The sequence below is a fragment of the Python bivittatus genome, unplaced genomic scaffold (assembly GCF_059951505.1).
Source record: "Python bivittatus isolate LINGU-HERP-01145 unplaced genomic scaffold, Pbiv_v1 ctg000700_np1212, whole genome shotgun sequence".
NCBI classification, from domain to species: domain Eukaryota; kingdom Metazoa; phylum Chordata; class Lepidosauria; order Squamata; family Pythonidae; genus Python; species Python bivittatus.
In genome coordinates this window covers 102447101-102468972 of record NW_028277098.1, presented here as the reverse complement: position 1 = coordinate 102468972, position 21872 = coordinate 102447101, and the positions used below count along the sequence as shown (strand labels likewise).

Genomic DNA, 21872 nt, shown 5'->3' with positions numbered 1-21872 from the left:
ACCACGGGCGGGGAGTCCCCGGCCGGCGCTCTCGGGGGCATCGGGCCGGGCGGAGCGCGGGGAGGCTGCGGAAGGAGCCGGCCCTCTCGCTGCGCCTCCGCGGAGCGGCGGCCCTCCGGCCCGGAGCAGCCGGAGGGCCGGCGGTGGGGAAGCGGGACCTAGACCAAGCCGGGCCCCCTTTCCCTCCGAGGGGCTGCGGGGAGGGGGGTTGGCGGGGTCAGCTGCAATTGCGGCCGCATTCCTGAGTCATTTTTTAAATTTATATCTATATAAATTTTTTTTACATAGAATAAAAGACTAATCAAAAGAAAAAAGGAAAGGAAGGAAGGAAGGAAGGAAGGAAGGAAGGAAGGAAGGAAGGAAGGAAGGAAGGAAATGACTTCCAACCTTCTTTTCACAGATAATTGCAATCTTGTTCTCCTCCTCCCTCTTAGATGTTACTAGACAACCCTCTGACCCGCTGGGTCATCCTTTCAGAGAAAGGTAGTGCAGTTTGATGGGACCAGAATGAGCATTAAATTTTAGGCTGACCCTGTTTTTTTTACCCCGATGCTGGACAGTCCCATGATCATCTAAGAGGAGTATATATCATAAATAGAAAAATAACTGTAGTGGCAAACAAACTTCAATAATAAGTCAATATTTCCTCGTCCAACAGAGAAACAGAATGACCGCGGGTGGGCAAAAATGCAGTGGGAATGTGAGGGTCTTCCGACTTCCTGCCGGCTTCCCCATTGACTTTGCTTGTGGGAAGCTGGCAGGGAGTGTCAGAAATCACGATCACATGACCACGGGGATGCTGTGACGGCCACAACCTTGTGAGCAAAAGTGGTCTGAACATCGTGGAAATTTCAGTTCCGCAGGGGTCGTGGGTCCCAGATGTTTTATGCATTCTTTAAATTCGCGGATTTTAGGTACCTTGATTCAAAAATTATTGTGGCATCATGCACCGTTTGGGCTAACGTAAGGGTGCAAACAGACAAACAGATAAACACTATGAGAATTTTAGTAGTGTGTAGATCGGTGTTGCTCAACCTTATCACCTTTAAGATGCGTGGACTTCAACTCCCAGAATTCCCCAGCCAGCCTTGCTGGCTGGGGAATTCTGGGAGTTGAAGTCCACGCATCTTAAAGTGGCCAAGGTTGGGAAACACTGTCCTAAACAACTGACAGGGCCTCCCAAAGTCTTTGGGCAGGATTTTGCATAGTTGTGGCTGCCATCTTGACCTTTTTGACCTACCCACCCCCACAGCCCCCTCTATGGCCCCAACTGTTTCGGTCACTGTTCCTGCAGCTTTTCTAGGTCTATAATACCATTTTTGGAGATGCTGGCAGCCGTGCTGGTGCAGCCTCACCGTCAAATTCTCTAACCTCCTCCTTACGCCATTAAAAACCAGAAGCAAAAGAAAACCACCACAAAAAATAACTTAATAATGCAATAACAGCCCGAGAACAATCTAACTGACTCCATGCAACGACAGTGAAACTAAAAAAATCTCATTGATCGGCTTCCCTAAAGAAGGCCATGCAAGTCTCGGGGTGTGATGTATTTTTTTACTTTTTTGCCCCGAATATTTCATCTCCCTGTTCATCTCTAATATCAGATCATTGAAAGGCACCCTAAAAAATACTGCTCCCCACAGTGACTCCAGGGGAGCCCCACGTAAAACATGTCTCCGTTGAAAGTTGTCCGTCTTTCTTGTCCTGCGGTTGTGTTCACACAACATGCTGATCCCAAGTAGTTACAGATGTGGGGGTTAATTCTTAAAATGTCCTACATTTGGATAGTTTTAACATCAGCTCCTGATGTGCAAATCTAGATCAGCTGGTTGGTTGTGGGTCAGTAGAGTTGTAAACTCAGAGAAGGGGTTAATTTGCTGGCCAGTTGAAATGTGTTGTGGGAACACAGCCAAGTTCCAATCCCGGAGTGTTCCTGCCTTTTCCCCAACACTGCCAAAGGCTATCTGAAAATCCAAAGGCACGATGCTGATTTTTTAAAATTTATTTTATTGAACTTATGCCCGCCCCCTCCAACAGACTTTGATTGGTCTCTCCTGTGTATTGTGATGTGGACACCCACAAAAACATCTAGGGATCCGTGGGACAAGATCCGTTGTGCTGCTTTTTCACAAAAGTCACGAACCTGGAATTGAGATTAAGCTAACCCCTTCAGAATGAGACCCACCGAATACGTGCTGCAAGGATCCAGATGGTCACTAGGGGGCAGCACAAGGTTAGCAATAGCCCCAACAATTCTTCCATCTCCTCTCCGTGGTCCCTTTCCCAAAATTGGGGCGACGCTCAGCTGCATGCTCTTTTACCCCATATTCTAACTGAACAATCGGCAGGTGGAGAAAGCTGGGGTGCAGCCCCTTTGCCTACTTCTGGACAGTTCACTCGCCCTTCCTTTTTGCCTCTAATAAAAATGAGAACGTGCTCCAAGCAAACAAAGGAGATTTGCAAGAGATGGTCCTGGAAAATCCCCCCTCTGCAGCAGGAGACGCTTTCCAAATAACACAACGAAGAAGACCTTTTAAAAATAACCTTTATTGATCTTGTGGTCTATTCCTGACTTTAGCTGTAACCGCAGTTGGAGATGGTCGGTGCTGGTAGAGACCAGTTCCAGGGTGGTCACCAGTCCTAGATGATGGTGCTGGGTTATGCCCATGATAATTTAAGGATGATTTCCTTTGGGTTTTAAAAAAAGGCCTGAGTGGTTTGGGAAGGGGGAAAGTTGAGGTTTCTACACTGAGGGCAACTTGATTTGTCTCAAAACACATTTAAGGAACTGACCTGGGAAAGGTTCTAACACAGTCCCAATAATGAACTTTTCTGAGCAAGGATCCTCGTTGGGTACCAAAACAGCCCATCTGCAGATGAGGAGAAGGAAATGGGCTGCTTTAGGAACCCCTGAGGTTCAAAGGTCAACCCTTTGGTGGAGGAGACCCAGTCAAAGATGATGGGATGTGCTTCAGAACCATGGCCTGCTACTTGCTGGGGGCAGAAAAGAGGGAGAGAAAAACCACAGTTGGAAGATGAGGAAGAAAACACGGCTGGGAGTGTAGTTGAGCACAAACATTTGACGTTGCCACAGAAAATCTTGGAGGAGGAAGGCACACTGAGGCCATTCAGTCCACCCCATGCTTAGCCAAGAAGTTTGGCCTAACATTCAACCTGCCTTCTTCTAAGACCATTATCCAGTGTCCTGCACTTGGGGAGGGTGGAAAAGATTTTCTGCGACATCCCCTTGGTACTCTTCAAAAGCCACTCTAGAGAAACACAGCCCAGGCAAGCACAGCTCAGCTTTGTTCTTGTATATTTATATTTATCTACACAAGCTTCCTTAGGCTGAAGCTTGTGAAGAAGGCTGAAGAAGCTCAGATTTGAGATATGTTTCAGAGTTCTGAGTTCAAATGTTTAAAAAATCACAATTGACCTTCCCCTCCTTCAAATTTCCCGGGAGAACGCTCCAGAAACGGAGAACATATTGCCTCCAGGAAATTATGGGAAAATAGTTTGCAACGTTCAACTACAGCAACTGCAGGGGTGGGGACAACACGTTTTGCTCCAGCATCACCCGGTAATGCGTCCCTCCTCTATAGGCCCTGCCTTTCTCATGGGCTGCTCGGATAGGCTCCAAAGTCCTCAAGCATATCCATTTTTGCTGGATAAACATGGGGAACTGCTGTTTTTGGGCTACTACTGTGAGGGTGTCATGTCCAGGCAGCAAACTCTACATAAATCAAATAGCTCCTGGAAAGATCCCTGGGAATTATTGATCCCTAATGAAAGCGTGGGTGCCTAGTATCCCGGATGACCTCCAAGATGATGGGGTCTCTGTCCTTGCTGCAATGCAGGTTCAAGTAGGGGACCAATGGACTTAGTACTTCTTCATGCTCTTCTTTCACTTCGTGTTGTCATCCCGTGGCTACTCACTGATGTCATGAAGGAGTAGCGCACGTCTGATTTTATTAGCATATATCCCTGCAGAGAGGAAAAGGAACACAAGAAGGTAAAATTCTGTACCCTCCAGTCATCTCTCCTCTCTCTTGAGGGTGGGGGTGTCTGCAGGCATGGTCAAAAAAGTCAAAATGGCAGTCTCGGCAATGCAACTGTAGTCACACCCATTTTTTAATGTGCTTCGCAGGTGGAGCTCTGATTGCCCTGTTGTGGCTGCCATCTTGATTCTTTGACCACACCTTGCAGACCCCCGCACTTGAGGGGTTTGTACTTGTCTTCAAAAAATATATCCTGTGTATTTGCTTCTTAGCAAATCCTTTGCAAAACCCCTTCCTGATTGGAGGGTTCTCTAGTTTGAATGGCCTTGTGTCTCCAAGAAAACATGGTTTTTAAAAGGCAGGCATTTCTCCCATAACCTTTCCACCATTCTTCTTTCAGTGTCCTTGCATCAGTCTCTTGGTTATCCCCAGAGCATCTTATCTTCTTTAGACACACCTTAGTTTTTTTCCCCCTTAATCATGCAGAAATGTAACTTGGTTCAAACATGGCCTCTCCAAGCCTTCTGATCTCTTTGGAATTGAATGCAAACCTCCCACCCACACCAATTCTTCCAGCATCTGCCTTTTCAAACTGGCTTTTGATCCCCCAACTGCATTGCTCTGACTCAAACCAAGCAGTCAATCAAAAACAGCAAAAATGTTGTTCTGCTTATCCTTCTAAGCAACAGCAGGGTTCACACACACAAAGCTAAGCCTGGTTAAATAAAGCACAGCTGACCAGAATTTTACTGGATTTAAAAAAGATCTAATAATATGAATATTATTGGAATATCATGGGAATATTATTGGATATTCCCATTTTCCAATACTGGAACCCCGAGAACTGAACAAAGACATCAGCATGAAGCCTCTGCATTGGAAAAGGGGTAGCAAGTCCAGAGGTCAACTCTCCAGGGAAACAGAAATGCCCACATGCCACTTGCTTAGGTACCCACCTCATGCATTGTGACTTCAGGATCCTGGAAGCTGACAGAAAAGATGTTGGGAAGCGTCTTTCCTCTTCTGAGTTTCCCTAAGGAAAGAGAAAGGCTGGTCCTAAGAGGAGAGAAGGGGCTCCAGGAAGACATAGCTTCCACTCCAAACCAAAGGAGGGGGGCACCCCTTTGAAACAGGGGGATGGACTCACTGTTAATGCTTGATAATGTCACTTGCCCAGCTGACTTCAGGAATATCTCCAGAAAGGACACCTGTGCAATACAAAGAACATTGGCACAATTAACCCCAGAATGGGGGCAACAAATTGGGATGAGGAGGAGGAGGGTTGTCCATAGGGAGGGGGTAAAAAAACAAGATGGCGTCTGCAACCCTGCAATCAAATACATGCGTCGTGAGCAGGAGCTCTGAGTCCAGGAGGACCCACAGATTGTGCCCGAGGTCTGTCTCATCCAAGACAAATGATGGAAAGTCCCCCGCCCCAGAAAGTCCAAACACCCAAAGCCACTCAGTCTTGCTTGGGTTGAGCAGAAGCCAGTTGGGCCCCACCCAGGCCCCCACAGCCTCCAGGCACTGGGTCAGGACGTCCACGGCGTCACTCAAGCAGCCTGGGGTAGAGATGTAAAGCTGGGTATCATCAGCATACTGGTGATACCTCATCCCAAACTGTCAGACGGTCTTACCCAGCAGCCTCATGTAGATGTTCAACAGGAACCAAAGGACCAAGCCCTGCAGTGCCCCATAAAGGAGGGGCTGTGGGCTGGACCTCTCCCCTCCTATCAACACCAACTGGAACCGGCCCCGGAGGAAGGAGGAGAACCAACATGACACAGTGCTGCCTGCCCCATCTCTTGGAGCTGGTCCAAAAGGATACCATGGTTGATGGAATCAAAAACTGCTGAGAGGTCAAGAAGAGCAAGGGGGGATGTGCTACCCCCTTCTGCTCATGCCTGAGGACATCCATGCTGTCTCCATCCCAAACTCCAGCCTGAATCCTGACTGAAAAGGGTCCTGATAATCCGCTTCATCCAGAGTCCTTTGAACCTGCAGCGTGACCACCTTCTCCACAACCTTTCCTCAAAAGGGAGGGTTGGGAACCGCATGAAAACTGGCCAGACTGGTTGGGGTGGGTGGTGGCCCCTTGAGAAGGGGTTACAGCCCCCTTCCCTCAAGGAGGAGTTAACCACCAACTAAATCCAATCACACATCCTCGCCTAGGCAGCCTTGACCAGCTGGGAGGGGCAGGAAGGCATTCTGGGAGTTGAAGTCCACACGTCTTCAAGTTGCCAAGGTTGAGAAACACTATCATAGACTATCATGGGTATTATGATAGTCTATGACAGCGTTTCTCAACCTTGGCAACTTGAAGATGTGTGGACTTCAACTCCCAGAATTCCCCAGCCAGCATGGCTGGCTGGGGAATTCTGGGAGTTGGTCCACACATCTTCAAGTTGCCAAGGTTGAGAAACACTGGTCTATGACACCAAAAATTCAGGAAGATTCTGGAGGTCCCTTTTTTGACTAACCGATTTGATTAAAAGGCAGAAGCTTTCAAGAGCTGCAGCTCGCTCAAGACTAAACTCCATAGACACACTCCCTAATAACACCATTTTAGCTCCCATGGGTGTTGAGGCCCTCTGCACTAACATCCCCCACCAACATGGACTTCAACCATCAAGAAGACCATCACTGATCCCCAAACTGCCCACCTTGCCCTAACACTGTGTGACCTTGTACTCACCCCTAACTACTTCACCGTTGGCAACAACGCACACCATACCATGGTGGCAAACCCATGGGCACCCTCATGGCTCCTCAATAGGGCAACATCTTCACGGCTGACCTAGAACAACACCTTCTCAACTCTTGCCCCCTGAAACCCCTCCTTTACTTGAGATTCCTTGAGGGCATTTTCATCATCTGGGTCCATGGAAACAAATCCCTCATGGAATTCCACCACAGCTTCAGCATTGTCATCCCATCATCAGCCTTAGCCTCAACCAGGAAGGGAACTGCAGCTCAAAAAAGCTTCCACCTTTCCATAAAATGTGTTAGCCCGGAAAGGTGATACCAGATTCCTTCTGTTTTGTTGCTACCACATCACTGTCACCCAAGAATTCACATCACACCTTATTTTAAGAAGGTCCAAATGGGTAGACCCCTAACTCAAGTCATGAGATTTCAAGCTAACTCCGTCCACTCTCCGCAGTGAATTTTTCTGCTCACGCTCTGACACACTCACCTTGATGTCCCCAATCCTCGACCACTCCTGAGACAAGCGCAAGCTGTTGGGCACACAGAAGCAGAGAAAACCTTGAGTGAGGGCTATTTCTGTACTCTCAAGAAGGCCCCACAGCCAGCCCATGGCTTCAATCCCACATTGAATCGCACCCAGAATTTCGACTGAGCATTTGGACCTCAGGCCTACAGCACAATTTTTCCAGGATGCATCTGATGCTAAAAGCCAAGTTGGCAAAGAGGAAGCAACTGAAGATCGTTCTCCTCGATTTGTATCCCTTCTCCATGGCATTTCAATCCCTGTTTTTGACACCTCTGAAGCTGTTGGCATTTAGTGCTGCCAGTGTTTTGGGTTGCCTTGTACATGATGCCTACTGTCTGGGATGGATGTAAATTCTCCCGAGAAACTAGCTTGGGTGTCCTATTGCTAGATCTGCTGTGATTTTATCTGGATAATGAAGGATTCGGAAGCACGTTTGGGGAGGAGGGGGCTGAGCTGTGCTGTGCTGAGAAGGCTCCCGCTCCCCGAAGGACATGGATGAAACTCTGCCTCTTTGAAAAAATAGCAGAGCAGTATGGAAGGTGGGGAGCTTGTGCTAAAGCCTCCTTCATCACGAGCCATGCTGCCAGGGGCTTCTAACTGCTGTAGTTCAGCAACATCCGAAGGCCCACCTACTTCCCCTCCAGGCCCAGCCATGGACGCTTAGATTACACCTTTCTTCTGCCTTGCATTTCTGAATTTTAAAACCAGATGGGAGACGTTCCATGGAGAAAACCCAAGGTCTGGTGAGGTTGGCCTCTACAAAGTGAGGGGAGAGTCATGCCATCTCAGCAGTTGAGTTCATTCATGAAAACATCTCGAGTCCCTGTTGCCCTAATCAAGGGGAGAAGCAGCTTTGGGGAGATGGAAGGGGAAAGGGTCTGAGAACAGAGAGACCTACCTGTTGAGGGCCACCGAACCTCCAACCTTGCCCATGGAATTCCCCGAACTGTCACCTTTCAGGAACATCTGTCCGGTGAAGTTGCAGTCCTGAGAGTCAGAAGAAAACTCAGTCAGGTGGATTTCCCAGATGCAGAAGAGCCAGGACTGTGCTCTCCATTGTGGCCACCAAAAACGAAAAGAAGCGGACACTGCCTCTGTTCTTGTCCCCCAATAATGGATCTCATGCTGACCCCCCTTCTGAAGGCAGCTAGACCTGTGGAAATATTCTGAGTGAATGGGGTCAAATAAGACCAAGTCAGGTGCTTTCCCGGTTCTGCAATCCATTTGGGTTGGGGGACAATTTGGAGATTCAGTCTGAATCAGTTCCAACATCCAAGTCATATCAGTTCCAGATCAATTCTCCTGCATGAGGAACCTGATTTGGTCATACAGGCAAGAGCTATTGGGCATTGTCTTTTCTTCTGTAACCATGATTAGATAAATCTGGAATTTTTACCTTGCTTTTCCCTCTGGAAGTCACCTGTTTGCCTTCCAGAGACAGCCCAGCTTGTGGGCATTGCTGTAGTCCAGTATTTCTCGACCTCAGGCACTTCAAGCTGTGTGGACTTCAACTCCCAGGATTCCCCAGCCAGCATGAATTCTGGGAGTTGAAGTCCACCCAGCTTGAAGTGGCTGAGGTCAAGAAACATTGCTGCAATCTGTTAGGAGACTGTGTGTTTCCGTGGAAGGGACAGCGAGAGCAGTTCCAGACCTTGTGTGTGGTCCATAAAGGACCTTCCAAAACCATCCTCCAGAGCTTCACCAGGTCCAGCCAAGGCTCCTTCTGCTTGTGCCAAATGGCTGTTCGCAGACAGAAGGGCCGCGAGGGCAGCCTGCCCATAAGGCAGCCTTTCCTGAACCGCATCCGCCTTTGTCCCTCGCCACTTCCAGATTTGAAACACGGGGGAAAGAAAGCAGCCCCCAGGAGTGAAGCTTTGATCCCCAAGGCTGCCATTTACCCAACACGCTTCGTCCAGTCCTGAATTGGCCTCTGCTGAACCCGGGCGGGCAGGCAGTAGAAGCTGCTCGAAGCATCAGTTAGCCAAACCGGCTGGGTGGAACCGCACGCTCGGGCGGCAGAAGCCCAACCCAAATTCGTATCATGGAATTTGGGCTTTTCTGCAAAACTGCCCACTAGGACTTCCGGGGATTTGGTTAACGCAGCCCCAGCGCACCATGTACATGGCAACAGGCGCTTTGCTGTCCTGGAACGTTTTCTTTCCCCTTGTAATTTCCTCCATGAATCACAGCATTCCCACAGCTCTCCCTTGCCGCCCCGTAATTACCACCACTTCTATTCCTGCCCTTCTTTTTGTGTTCTTGCCTCTCTTTCTCCTTGTCTTTGCCCCCCCACTCATCTTCCTCTTCCTCCTCCTCCCCCTCTTCCTCTTCCTCCTCCTCCCCCTCCTCCTCTTCCTCCTCGTCCTGCCTTTGTTCTGATCTCATGGGCTAAGAGATGGCGCTCCAGTGCAGCCTGTTTCCCCCCCAGCCCACTTTTTCAACATCGGACGGCCACCCCCCACGCCGCCGGTTTCGCTGCTGCCGAGCTCCCTTGAAAGCGGCGCCTGTTCAGACCCCCTCGTTTCCCTGCTCTGGATGTGCCCCCCCCATGCTCACGATGTTGAGGACGAACACGGAGACCAGGCTGCTGTTCGGCAGGACCACAAAGGCCTCGGCCCGCCCAAGGACCGCGGCATCCAGGCCCCCCGGCTGGAAGTGCAGCACCGGGGCCTTCCGAGCTGCCAGGTGGATTTCCATGGGCATCTCTGGAAACTGCTTTTTCAGCTGGAGAGGAGGGGGAGAGAGGCTGGAGGTCACCGCCTGTGGTCGGGGGATGACCTGTCCGCCCCCACCCGCAAGCCGTCTCCCCTGATTCCCCAGCCGTCCGATCGCCTAACTCACCTCGGGTATAAACAGTCCGATATGTTTGGTATTCAGGCGAAAAGGGGCACTTTTGGGTATCTGAAAGGAAAACAGATTTGTTTGTTCGTTTGTTTTGTAATATAGTATTTATTGTTACCCATCCTAGTCCAAAGGACCCCAGGTGGGGCACAACATCCAACAAGAAAAGAAAACATAATAATAAGTAACAAAATCCAAATCGATATCAAAAATGAAAGACACAAACACACAGACAATGTGCAAGGATAAAACCCCAAATAGAGCCCAAACGACCAGGGTATGGTCAAAAAAGTCAAAATGGCAGCCGTGACGGTACAATCAAGGCTCTGCCGGTTTTTACATGGCTGCCGTCTTGACTTTTTTGACCACACCCAGCAGACATCCCTGCATGAGACAATCCAACAGCTGGGACTAAAAGCACACCCAAATAAAACAGGTTTAACTTGGTTGTGGAATCGCACCAAGGTGGGGGCCGGATGTATTGCTGGGGGAAAGTGGTCCAGAAGGTGGGGTTTGTTACTGAGCAGATGCATCAAGTGTGAGATCCATCTGCGTGGAACATGGATGTGGAGGCATGCAGGCATCCTAAGACCCTCGAGATAAAAAACTGTCTCCACTGTATGGAGATCATACTGGTCTAGTGGAACAGAACCTCCCTGTGAAGGTTGTGGGTTCTCCAACTCTGGAGGTTCTGGAGAAGAGGCTGGGCAGTCACCTCTCACAGGTGGCTCCGCTGGTTTCCCTGCACATTGCGGAGGGCCTGGCTAGCTGACTCACAGAGTCCCTTCCAACTCCACCTCTCTGTGAGATCTGGCCAAGACTTCTTGAAGGCTAAGCCACAGGCAGATAAAGGAGACCCATTCCCACCCAACCAAGCTCTCCTTAATATCCTTTTAGCTTCCAGAAATTGAACAGAGGCCTTGCTATCCTTCAAGGTGATGGACACGTGTTTTGGTTTTTCAGGTTTCCCTGGGAAGACGCTTGATGGAGGGAACCACACCAACTCAGGGTGTGCAGAAAATCTAGCAGGAGGAGAGATGGTCCTGTTGGAGTCCTTGGGGTTCTCTGCATTTGATTGTTTTCTTGCAGACATTTCGTTACCCCTTTCTCAAGGTTCTCCCTTTCTCAAAATGCTAGAACCCAACAGGATTGGCCAGGAAGGAAAACAGTAGGAGGTTCAGGATCAATGAACCAAAATATTCATTCACGGGATAGAATGAAGACCACAGAATTGGTTTCATAGAGGTTGGGCACCAACTCAGGCGGCCTTAAAGGGATGAGCAAATGCTTGGATGGCCAACTTCTAGGATTAGCCCCATTCTCTGCCTCTGGGCTTCCCAAGGCAACTGGTTGGCCAGTGTGGGAAAAAGATGCCCTTTCAGGTAGACCTTCCTTCCGTTCAAGCTAGGATCATCCCTGGATGAGCCTTACCATCTTGTCGGTGCAGTTCACCCGTAATGCCCTTCCAGTGAAGTATACAAAAGCTGCTGAGTTGACCAAAAAATCGGAGACCCCCAGAACAATCATGGAGCTTGACTGGTTGGGGAGGAAGAAGGGGGTGGGCAGGAGGGGTCTTCTATAGGGCTCTTCCACCAAGAAAAATTCCCCCTGCAAGACAAGAGGAGGAGAAATGGTTAAGCTAGTCCTTTCTCTTTTGGAAAGGAGGAGGAACCAGTTGAAAACACACTCAGCTAAGTTCCCCTGACCCGACAGTCCCATGAGTGACATTCTCCACGTTGCCAAGAAGTTTGTGTTAGGCCTGTGAATATAAAGAAAATGCCTAACCATTCTACCATGGAGTAGGCTGGGTATGGCGGAAGCACCTACTGCTTTCATTTCCTTCAAGGTTCTCCTCGTCTGCTCTTTCTCCTGCTTTAAATCCACTGAGCCAGTTTTACTTCTGACCCAAGTGGAGTTTGCAAAGTTCTCAATTCCCTGGATTCAGCTGACCCATTCAGGCCCTCGACTAGCAAAGCTTACCCTGCGTGTGAAACACGGACAACGTTATGCTCGAAACCCATTTTTTCCACTGGATTTCATTTCATAAGCCCCAGGGGCAAAGACAGCAGTGTCCTCAGGGGGGCTGAGGCACGTCGGCAGATGGAGCATCATGATGGTAGCCACCTTCACTGACTTGCCGACTGGAGATGCCACTGGGCAGAGAGTTTTTTTAAAAGAAATCAAAGGATCACAGAGCGACTGAGATGAACTTGAACGCTGTGCCTCCCCCGGGGGATTACCTTGAAGTCCAGATTGCATCGATCCTCCGTAATCTCTGGTTTGCTCACCAAGGAGAAATCAATTCCTCCAATGGAGTCTATCTGGGCCAAAACTAAAGAACAAGAGAAAGCAACATTCAAGCACTGACCAGGGCCTGGGCATTCTCTCCCTCAAGGAGAGGAAGCTGGTTTCGAATTTGATCATAGCTGGTCTACTCACAGTTGATGCTCCTCAAATACTGCGCAAGATGGTCAACTGATTCTCTGAGCTCTGAGCACACCTGGAAGGGAAGCAAAACCTGAGCATCAAGAGGAAGAGATGGCCAGCAGAGGGAAGCATGGCCTTTTTCCGTTTTCCAGCCTCTGATGTCCTCCAGATGCGTTGGAGTTGACTCCTAAATTCCCAACCAGTGAATTGTCATCATATCTGGAGGGCATCCATGTGGGGGAAGTTTCCGTTATTTGAAAAGCTATTCAGTCCAACCCTGCTTTAAAGAGAAACAATGTGGTATAACAGCTACAGCATTGGAGATCCGTGCTCAGAACCACCTTCAGCCATGGATACGTATTGGTTAATGGAGCACATGGCCAGTTTCATCCTTAAGAGGAATCGTCAGACGTACAAAGCCAGATATTATTCTATGGGGTTCAAACCCAGGACCAGGAACTGAATTCACAGACCTTCACATTTTAGATGACTATTCAGCAGTGTTTCTCAACCTTGGCAACTTTAAGCTGTGTGGACTTCAACTCCCAGAATTCCCCAGCCAGCCATGCTGGCTGGGGAATTCTGGGAGTTGAAGTCCACCCATCTTCAAGTCGCCAAGGTTGAGGAACACTGCTCTACAGTATACTGTACTGTAGCTTTAGCATCTATCCAGGCCCTGATGCTCAGTAATATATATATATTAGTATATAGGAATATACAGAAGCTGTCAGGCCTAGATTTTGTTCCACCTCAAGCGCCCAGAGCAGAGAGGTATGGATATTACACTGTCATTTAATGTACGTGGCAGCACAGAAGTCATGTAAAACTGCGTAGAGTAGTACGTAGTTCTCTACTCTGAGAACTTAAGGGAAGGTGGGCTTGCTCTACCATTCAGAAGTTCACTGGGAGATTTTGAGCTAGTCATTCTTCTTCATCCCAGCCTACCCTGCAGGGAGGACAAAGTGCCATACGGGCTGCCTTCAGGTCCTGGGGGGAAAACAGGGTGTAAACCTCGCAGGTAAACAGGCTGTGGATGGATGGCTTGTACACTCGCTACTCATCTCTCTGGCAAGTCCTTTGTTCACCGCCTTCTCCCTGACGGTGGGATGCCCGATCTTCGACTGAAATTATTTCCACCCTGCTTCTGCACGTGGTGTGCTGTAATGTCCTGTTCACAGCCTGATAAGGATTCAGGAGGTGGCTGGGAAAGCATAATGACACCTGCACATTCCTCCCGGCATGGGAAAGAGGCAGCCGGCCCACCGGTTCAGAGAGGGGGCATCAGAAAAAAACGGAAAAAGCCTCTGCGCTAACGAGCGGAAAGATAAATGAGGCTCTCAAATGAAAGTAATCCAGTTGTTGAAATGTCGGTACCCTATCCTCTTTCCCTTCCCATAACTCTTATTTGAAAAGACTCCATGAGAATCTCGCCCTCGCCAAGAATCTGACACAGATCACTTAGCTGCTGCAGATTTTAGGCAAGGTAGGGTCCTCTGTAATGCTCTTTGTGTGCGGACGCGTTTCCTTTTACTCCTGGTAGGAGCCCGGAGAGAGGACTGAACTCCTAACTTGGAGCTCTTGGAGACCCAGCAGCCAGGGGTCCTTAAAAGGGCCACCTCCGCTCCTTCCTGCAGATAAGAACTCTTCATGTTGAGTTACCGAGAACGCTCCTTTATTTATTCACTTGATTTATATCCTGTCTTTATATCCTGTGCAGCTGAAGGCAGCTGACATAAAGCTCCTTCTTCCTTTTTTCCCCCCAAATCCAAAGGAGTCCCATTTTATTCAAAGGCTCACCAATAAACAAAATAAAACTGGTTAGTTGGAAAAAGCACTCTCAGATCTGAAATTTTGCTACCGTAGACTAACACAGTTCTCTGACCATGTCTAAGTTTCCCACAACCACAACCCTGTGAGGTGGGTTGGCAGAGAGAATGGAACAGGCTCAGAATCACCCGGGGACCTTCCACGCCTACGGGAGGACTCGAATTCACATCCTCCCAGCTTCTGCTCCAGCGCTTTAACCACTACAGTACACCACCCTGGTTCTGTTACTACTTCTGCTCTGTGGACAGGCCCGATTGGCTGAGGCACGGTAGAGATCTATTGCAAACCTTTCCAATGTATTTTACACATATGTATGTGCACACAAACACACACACACACACACACTTCTGAAGTGCTCCATTTTTAATTAAGAGCGAGCATTATATTTCTACACACATTTCTGCATTAAAAAGCATTTCCACCCCTACTCATCCAGCAGAAATAATGGCATTTAAAGGACACCGAGTGTATTGTGACGTCATCACTCAACTTATGGCAATTGATTTGCACAGTGACTTCATAATGGACATGGTGTCATTTCCTCTCTCTCCCCCCCCATCTCCAAGTGTGGCACTCATTTGCATACGTAATCAGGCTTCGACCCCCTGGCAGATGTGTTAGACCACAACTCCCCAAATTCCCATCCCTCCCTGTCTGTGGCTGGGAATTCTGGGAAATGCAGTCACAAAGCATAGGGAGATCCTTTAGCCGTGATGCTGGAAGTGCTGGTCTCACTGTATTTGTATTTGGAAGGCCGGTACGGAAGGGGTGCGAGGGAAGTAGGATTCGGTGGCCCACCAGGCTTGGTGGAGCAACGAAGACAGATGGACACCCTGTGGCTTTTTGCCTTCATCAATAAGAGAAAATGCTTTGCGAGGAAGAGGCCCCAAATCTTACCTTGTTATTGATGTCAGAGATGAGGATCCCCTTGAGAGCCAAGCTGATCTGATTGTAGAGTTGGCTGCAAGAAGAAGGAGTCAGTGCCCGTGGGCTGCAATCTCAACCTTGTCCCTGCCATGCTTTTTGAGGGGGAATCTCAGCAGGGGTCTTACAAAAGAGCATCGTTTAGCCAATGCGTGGATGGGGGGCTAGGATAGCTTCCCCTTGCAGAAGAAGGCTTTAGCAGGGGGTTAGAGATGGGGAAGTTTGTCTTGCTGAAAGGAAGCCCTCTGCACTTGGAAGAGTGACCCCTGTCCTTTGCATAGGAAAGGAGAGAGGTTGGAGAAGGAACCAACCTGGTTCACACCACATGGATGGAGATGTTCCTTTACAAAGTACCAACCTCCCTACCAGACACATATGGCATATATTCACATAACGTGGGAAGACAAAGCTGGGGTTCCCACAACCCGCAGGACCACTTGATTGGAAGCCTCCAGCATCTACAACACTCTCCTTCTGAATCCCAAGAAGCCACCAGAGATGACTTTCCCCTTGGCCATTGGAAGAGTGGCATGTTGGGCTTCGCTTGACGGATTAACCAAGTATTGTGGGTTGTAAAATAGACAGGGGTAGGCAGTGTGCTCCTTGGATCCCACCAGGGATGTTTATAGATGGCAGCTTCCATTGTGTGGTTGGGGCTACTGTCTTGACTCTTTTGACACCCTGTGGACAGCCCTGAGGCCCATCAAGTCCTCGGTCCCAGTTGATTTTTAAAAAAAAAGATAATATAGAGCAGTGTTTCTCAACCTTGGGAATTTTAAGCTGTGTGGACTTCAACTTCCAGAAGGGTTAGGGTTAGGGTTAGGGTTAGGGTTAGGGTTAGGGTTAGGGTTAGGGTTAGGGTTCTGGGAGTTGAAGTCCACACAGCTTAAAGTTCCCAAGGTCGAGAAACACTGATATATAGAGAAATAAAAACAAATAAAAAAGGGCCAATCACCAGCTTTTAGCAGCATTTTTGCAGGACGCCTTCAGGCCCCACTAAAGTCCAGAGAAAGCAACATATTCTGCTAAGTGGTTGTTCTGGGAATGTGTGGTGGCCATTTGGGAGTGTGCCCATCAGAAGCTCTCAAAATCTCATATCTGCCCACAGCCCCCACCCTCAATCTCTTGTTCCCCAGGTTTAGGGCTTAGCATAGAGCGTGAACCCAGCTGAGCATCACTTTCCCAAACAACAATGGTGAATCCATGGTTTCACACCCCACATGAACCTGGCCAAGGAGACACTTTCCTGGAATGGATTTCCCACTTGTCAAGGTCAGGACGGCTGCTTTTTATGACTAAGGCAGCGACGTAGGAAAACGTGGAACGCAATCTGTTGCTCACCTGTTCCACCCAGAAAACTTCATATCGAGGTCTGTAATGTTGGAATAGCAGCTGGCTTGCTGAACCAGGGGTTGTCCTCCATCATCCACGTCCAGGTGAAGGACAACAAAGAGGGACAGTCGATCAACGCTGACCTCAATTCTGCCACTCTCCTTTCTAAGGGGGTGGAGGGAATCTGGGTATTAACCTCCCCGCGGTCACATTTTGATACCTTCAGGCAGAGGTAAAAAAACGTGGACATGCACAATTGAGGCCCCGCCCCTTTTTAACATGAATTTCTTTGGGTGCATTCTAATAACAACAGTTAGAAAACATCCATGATTTAAACCAGATAGTACAATGGAAATACACAGATAATACACAGAGGGTGAGGTTCAAATAGAACCATAATGACACCATCATGATTTATTCCAATGTTTCCCAACCTTAATAACTTTAAGATGTGTGGACTTCAACTCCCAGAATTCCCCAGCCAGCCATGCTGGCTGGGGAATTCTGGGAGTTGAAGTCCACACATCTTAAAGTTGCTGAGCTTGAGAAACACTGATCTATTCCACAAAGATCAAATGAATAGAAAAATAAAAATGACAGTGAACAATTAATTTCCAAATGTTCTCCATATGGGAAAGGCTGACATCAGAGAGGCTTTATTTTATTCTTTTTATTTATATTTCAGATTTGTCTCCGCCCATCTCACTGCAGAGTGACTCTTCGCTGTCTTCCGAAACACAGTTAAAGAAAGAGCAAGTCTAATTTCTGAGGGAAGACTGTCCCAAAGAGCTGAGGCCATAACCAAAAATGAAGGCCTCCCACCTGTGAGTGAGGAACATCAACAAGGGATGCAACCCAAACATTTTCAGACCAGGGTTCCCTCCACCATGGAGATACAACTTCGAAGTCTTGATTCTGATGAAACCACCAGTAGGACTCCTACCCAACCCCACATCCCAAGAAGCCATGGATAGCTTGGCTTCCCATTAAGAACTTTGGCATTTATGGGCACTCTACTCAAGGTGTGCCTCATGGACTCTACCACTTGCTCAATTTCCTCAGACACCAATCCCCAAGAATACTTACCCAAACGAACTTTGTATCTCCCAGTTGCTACTGAATACAATCTCAGCGTTTCGGACGGCAAGTTTGAGACCTCTGCCCTCAACAAAACCAGCTGCTGAGTCCTTCACCTGAAGCTGGTTAATTTGGATGCTATGAAAAAGGACAAAGGTAAAGAGAGATCAGCAGGTACTGTAGTATGTTTCCTGCCTGAAACACTGCAAGAATATTTTTCCCAGGCCGTGAAGTCTCAGATTTATTGTAGCAAAACAATAAAGCCATTATGAAAGAATTTCAGCAACTGCTGTGTGTCAAATGCGAGCTCTGTTTATAAAAAAATGGGCTCCCGTTTCTTGATTCTCTTCCTCCCATCTGGTCTAGCTAGAGGGCTAGAAACAGTCTTTTCTTGTGAGAAATATAGTTTCCCTCTGTTTCTGGATTTGATAATGGCTTGACCACGTATCAGCTCATTTGCCTTTGTGTGGAAACTTTCACACAATGGAACAGAAGGGCTTGGATGTGGAGGGAAGAATGAGCAGATGAAACCTGTTTTGGGGAGAGGCAGGTCTTCTTGATGTCCTTCTCCCCCTGCCTACCAATCCATAATTCCCAGTTTATGCCTCCATCTGAGATCCACGTGATATCCCAAGTCTACCTCTGAAGGGAAGATCAAACCAGAGGAAACAGGAGAAGCACTGCAGTTTAGGGCATTCTGGTTGCGGAAGAGGAAGAAGCTGCAGACGCTCTTACTTTGAGAAAGACAAAAGGACATCCCCCAGTAGTGGCATGTTGTGACGGCTGCTTTTGTCTGGGATTTGCTCCTCCCGTAGTTGTGACACCAACATCTCCATCGCCACTTCCTTTGCTGTAAAGAGTTAACAAGGGTTGAGATCAATAGGAGGAACCCTGCCAGTGCTGGGTCCAGAAGCAAACAGCAAGGATTATGGGCCTCTAATCCCATCCCCCTTCCTTCATCTGTGCCTTGTATCCCCATTAGGTGGCTTCCTTCAACCTTTGGGGCCTTGTATCTCCATCAACCCTTCAACATTTTGGACATCAACTCCCATAATCCCTAGTCAGTGCTACACAGTAAAGCCAGAGAAGGTCCACATTGGGGAAGGCCGCTATAGCCTGTTGAAGTGTCAGGGCGTCCTCTGAGTGAGGATCCACAGAGGAGGAAGAGGGTCACAGATGCTACAGAGTCTACACCAGATCAGGTGGGCCCTACCAAAGGCTGTGGCTAGAATCAGACTGTAATGACTTCGTCATGCAAACTACATAAAGACATCATTTGCTGATGATGTCATGATGCATATGATGTCATTGCCCATCTGCAGATAGGCGAAGTGAGAGGGTTTTTCTCTGGGGATCCTTTCTGACTTTGCTTAAGTCTAGTGCCCTATCCATATGTGAAGGCTACAGTGAGATACGCACCATATTCCAGCCCTTTCAGGGTTATTTGGAATTTCAGCCCTCCATGGGCCCCTTCACTCGATTTCATCGAAAAGCTCAAAAGCGGCAGGACAAACAGCCAGAACATCTTCTGCAGGTACAGGTTACACGTGCAGGTCACCAGGATTCCCTACGGTAGGAAGATAACAAAGACCTAGGAGTGGAGGGTTCAAGAGGTTGTGACTCAGAACCCTTTGACATGACCTCCAGTATGTCCTAATGCACTACCTAAGCAGAAATTCCCAGTCTTGACCATTTCCAGAGGTGTGGACCTGACTCCCAGAGTTCTCAGCAATGGCTGTGCTGGCTGGGGAATTCTGGGAATTGAAGTCCACACATCTTAGAGTTGCTAAGGGTGAGAAACACTGGTTTCTCAACCTTAGCTTCTGTAGGCTTCTTCCTCCCCTCCTTCTGAATTAATGGTTTATTGGTAGATCACCAGGTGACTTGGGTAATTCTGATGTATTTACATAAAAAGAACCTCTTGTTCCCTCCTCCCCAGCCTCAGCCCTTTCATCTTCCTCTTCGTGATTTAATACAAGATTTGAAGAGTACAAAACCAGGACTGAATCGTTTTGCAGTCCATCAACACAACCCTCTATGTGATGCGGAACCAAGATAAACACTCTGTAGATCATTTTCAACCAGCACGTCATGTAGTCCAGCCCATGCTCAACTAGCCTACTATTCTGAAGGTCTTTGTCAAATACTTTAATGAAAGCAAGAGACATGATGTGTACTACAATCTGTTAAAAGTCAGTTTTTAAATTGGGAATTTGCCTTGACTGGCCAAAGGTTCTGCCAAACTCAAAAATCCACAAATAACAGAACACAATCTGCCTGGATCTGTTTTTGGGGGGTGGGACAGGGGGAGGGTGTTGTTTTCTCATAGCCAACTTGCCTACTTTTTAATTTATCTGCATGCCGTCCACCCTGCAAGGCCTTTTGCTCTGTCTTTTCCTGAGCAAATCACTCAACCCAAACTTTGCTGTAAAAAAGATACAATGACAAATGTTTTATTTACCCCCTCCCTTTGTGCCCCACTATCCTATAAGTTTCCATTATCAATCCATGATTGAAAATTGATGTCTCTCCTTTCAAAATAAATAGCTTTCCTACAAGAGAGCAAAATATAGACCATTCCATAGGGCGTAACACATGCAATTTCTTCTATAGTTTTGTAATAACTTGAGAAGATTGTCCCAATCACCAAAAAGGGGGATCACTGCAAGTTATGGAGGAGGTGGCCCTTTGTCTCAGCTCACTCCCACCCCGATCACCAGCAATCAGCTAATTAATACTTTTTCAGTAAAGCCACACAGATAACAGGCCTAGAAGTCCACCCATCTTAAGTCCAACTGCAGAGTATGAACAAATATAGAAATTGGTGTAATATTTAACCAATACTAAGCAATAATATATTTCCAACTATGGTTCTGTAATAGCTTAATGTTGTAGCGTTAAATCCTTCAAACGTGAAGCATAAATGTTGGGGGAATCTGGTTATCTGAAGCTACTCCAACATTTCCCAAACAAGAATGTGTATTCAAGATCTCATAAATCATTGTAAATGTCTATTAAGTAACCTTGAATATTTGGTGGTGCTTTAGAGGTTAAGAAGGTTGCTGCTGCAGGATAGGACCAAGATGGGTTGCAAATATCCAAGCCCTCCTCTTGATAGGAAGGGTGAGGTCCTTCCCCACAAGAACATTTCTTTCTGGAAAGTATCTCCATAACACTAACAAGGTCTCCTTTTCTCTTCCAACTGAAAATTCAAGGAAAGACCTGAGAATATAAAAGGGTCATTTCCAGAGCTCTAATCTATGATATACAAACTATTCACTGCATGCAGGTTGGGGGGCTGATTCTCAACATCCCCAATGTTGTGAGATCAGGCCCACCCGAAGTCCATCTTTTGTGCCATTAAAGAAGATCTCAAAGTTCACCTCTCTTTGATGGAGCTGCTCCATCTAAGATCCTGAAGAAATACGCAAATGGACACTTGAATCTTTATCTGTGGTCAGACTACCACTCTGGCTGAAATCCTGACCGCAAATCTCCTGAAAATATCTCAATTACTTACTAAGATTCAAGGGACTTTGGATTCTGGAGGAACAGCTGCTCTGTCTTCTGCGCCAATGCAATCGTTGGTCATCACCTAATGGGCCTATCGCATCCCCCCAGGACCTTTATATCTCTTCTAAGCCAACCTTAGACTTCCTCATCTTGAGGATGACTGCCAGTAAGATGTCAATCCAGGCTTGCTAGGGAAAACCCACATTTCCCCATCTTTGTCCATACAATCAGAGGACAAGAAGGAAGTGAGTGTCATTAAATCAAACCCCTGGCAGGTTTGAATCTGATCGTGAGAAAAATCACCCTTCGCCATTTCAAGGGAACTCCAATTTGGTGACACACACTGAGGGGCACAAATATGCAAATGAATGTTGCAAATATTCAGAATATATTTTCTGAATATATTCAGCCATTGGTAAATCAAATCCAGTCAAAGAAAGGGTAAAAGGGGCCATCGGGGCAAAGGGACAGCAAAATCCTTCCAAACACAAGGAAGGAAGAAAATAATAAAAATAAAGTCCACAATGGCGAGATCTGAGCTGATGACGAAGCAGAAAAGAAATGAAAGGAATATATTGACTCAAGTGTTGACCAACTCTAGGACAACAGAAATCACAAAGCAAGAAAGAAAGTAAAGAAAGGTCTGAAAATACAATGGCCAGGATTGTGATATCCAGTTATTACTCTACGATGAGAGC

The 21872-nt window shown here is 47.6% G+C and overlaps 1 protein-coding gene across 1 annotated transcript; it reads right to left on the bottom strand.

Moving 5' to 3' along the window:
* Positions 1-2567: 2567 nt before the first annotated feature.
* LOC103062411 (bactericidal permeability-increasing protein-like) lies at positions 2568-21068 on the bottom strand. The gene is made up of 16 exons (XM_088154044.1): positions 21000-21068; positions 19081-19228; positions 18397-18511; positions 17671-17799; positions 16594-16749; positions 15226-15289; positions 12514-12574; positions 12315-12406; positions 11506-11682; positions 10075-10134; positions 9790-9957; positions 8132-8220; positions 7195-7237; positions 5146-5206; positions 4955-5031; positions 2568-3984 (listed from the first exon to the last, which is right to left on the bottom strand). Exons 1-16 carry the CDS (start codon positions 21066-21068, stop codon positions 3892-3894), a joined length of 1602 nt encoding a protein of 533 aa, XP_088010170.1. The 3' UTR covers positions 2568-3891.
* Between the last annotated feature and the right edge of the window lie 804 nt (positions 21069-21872).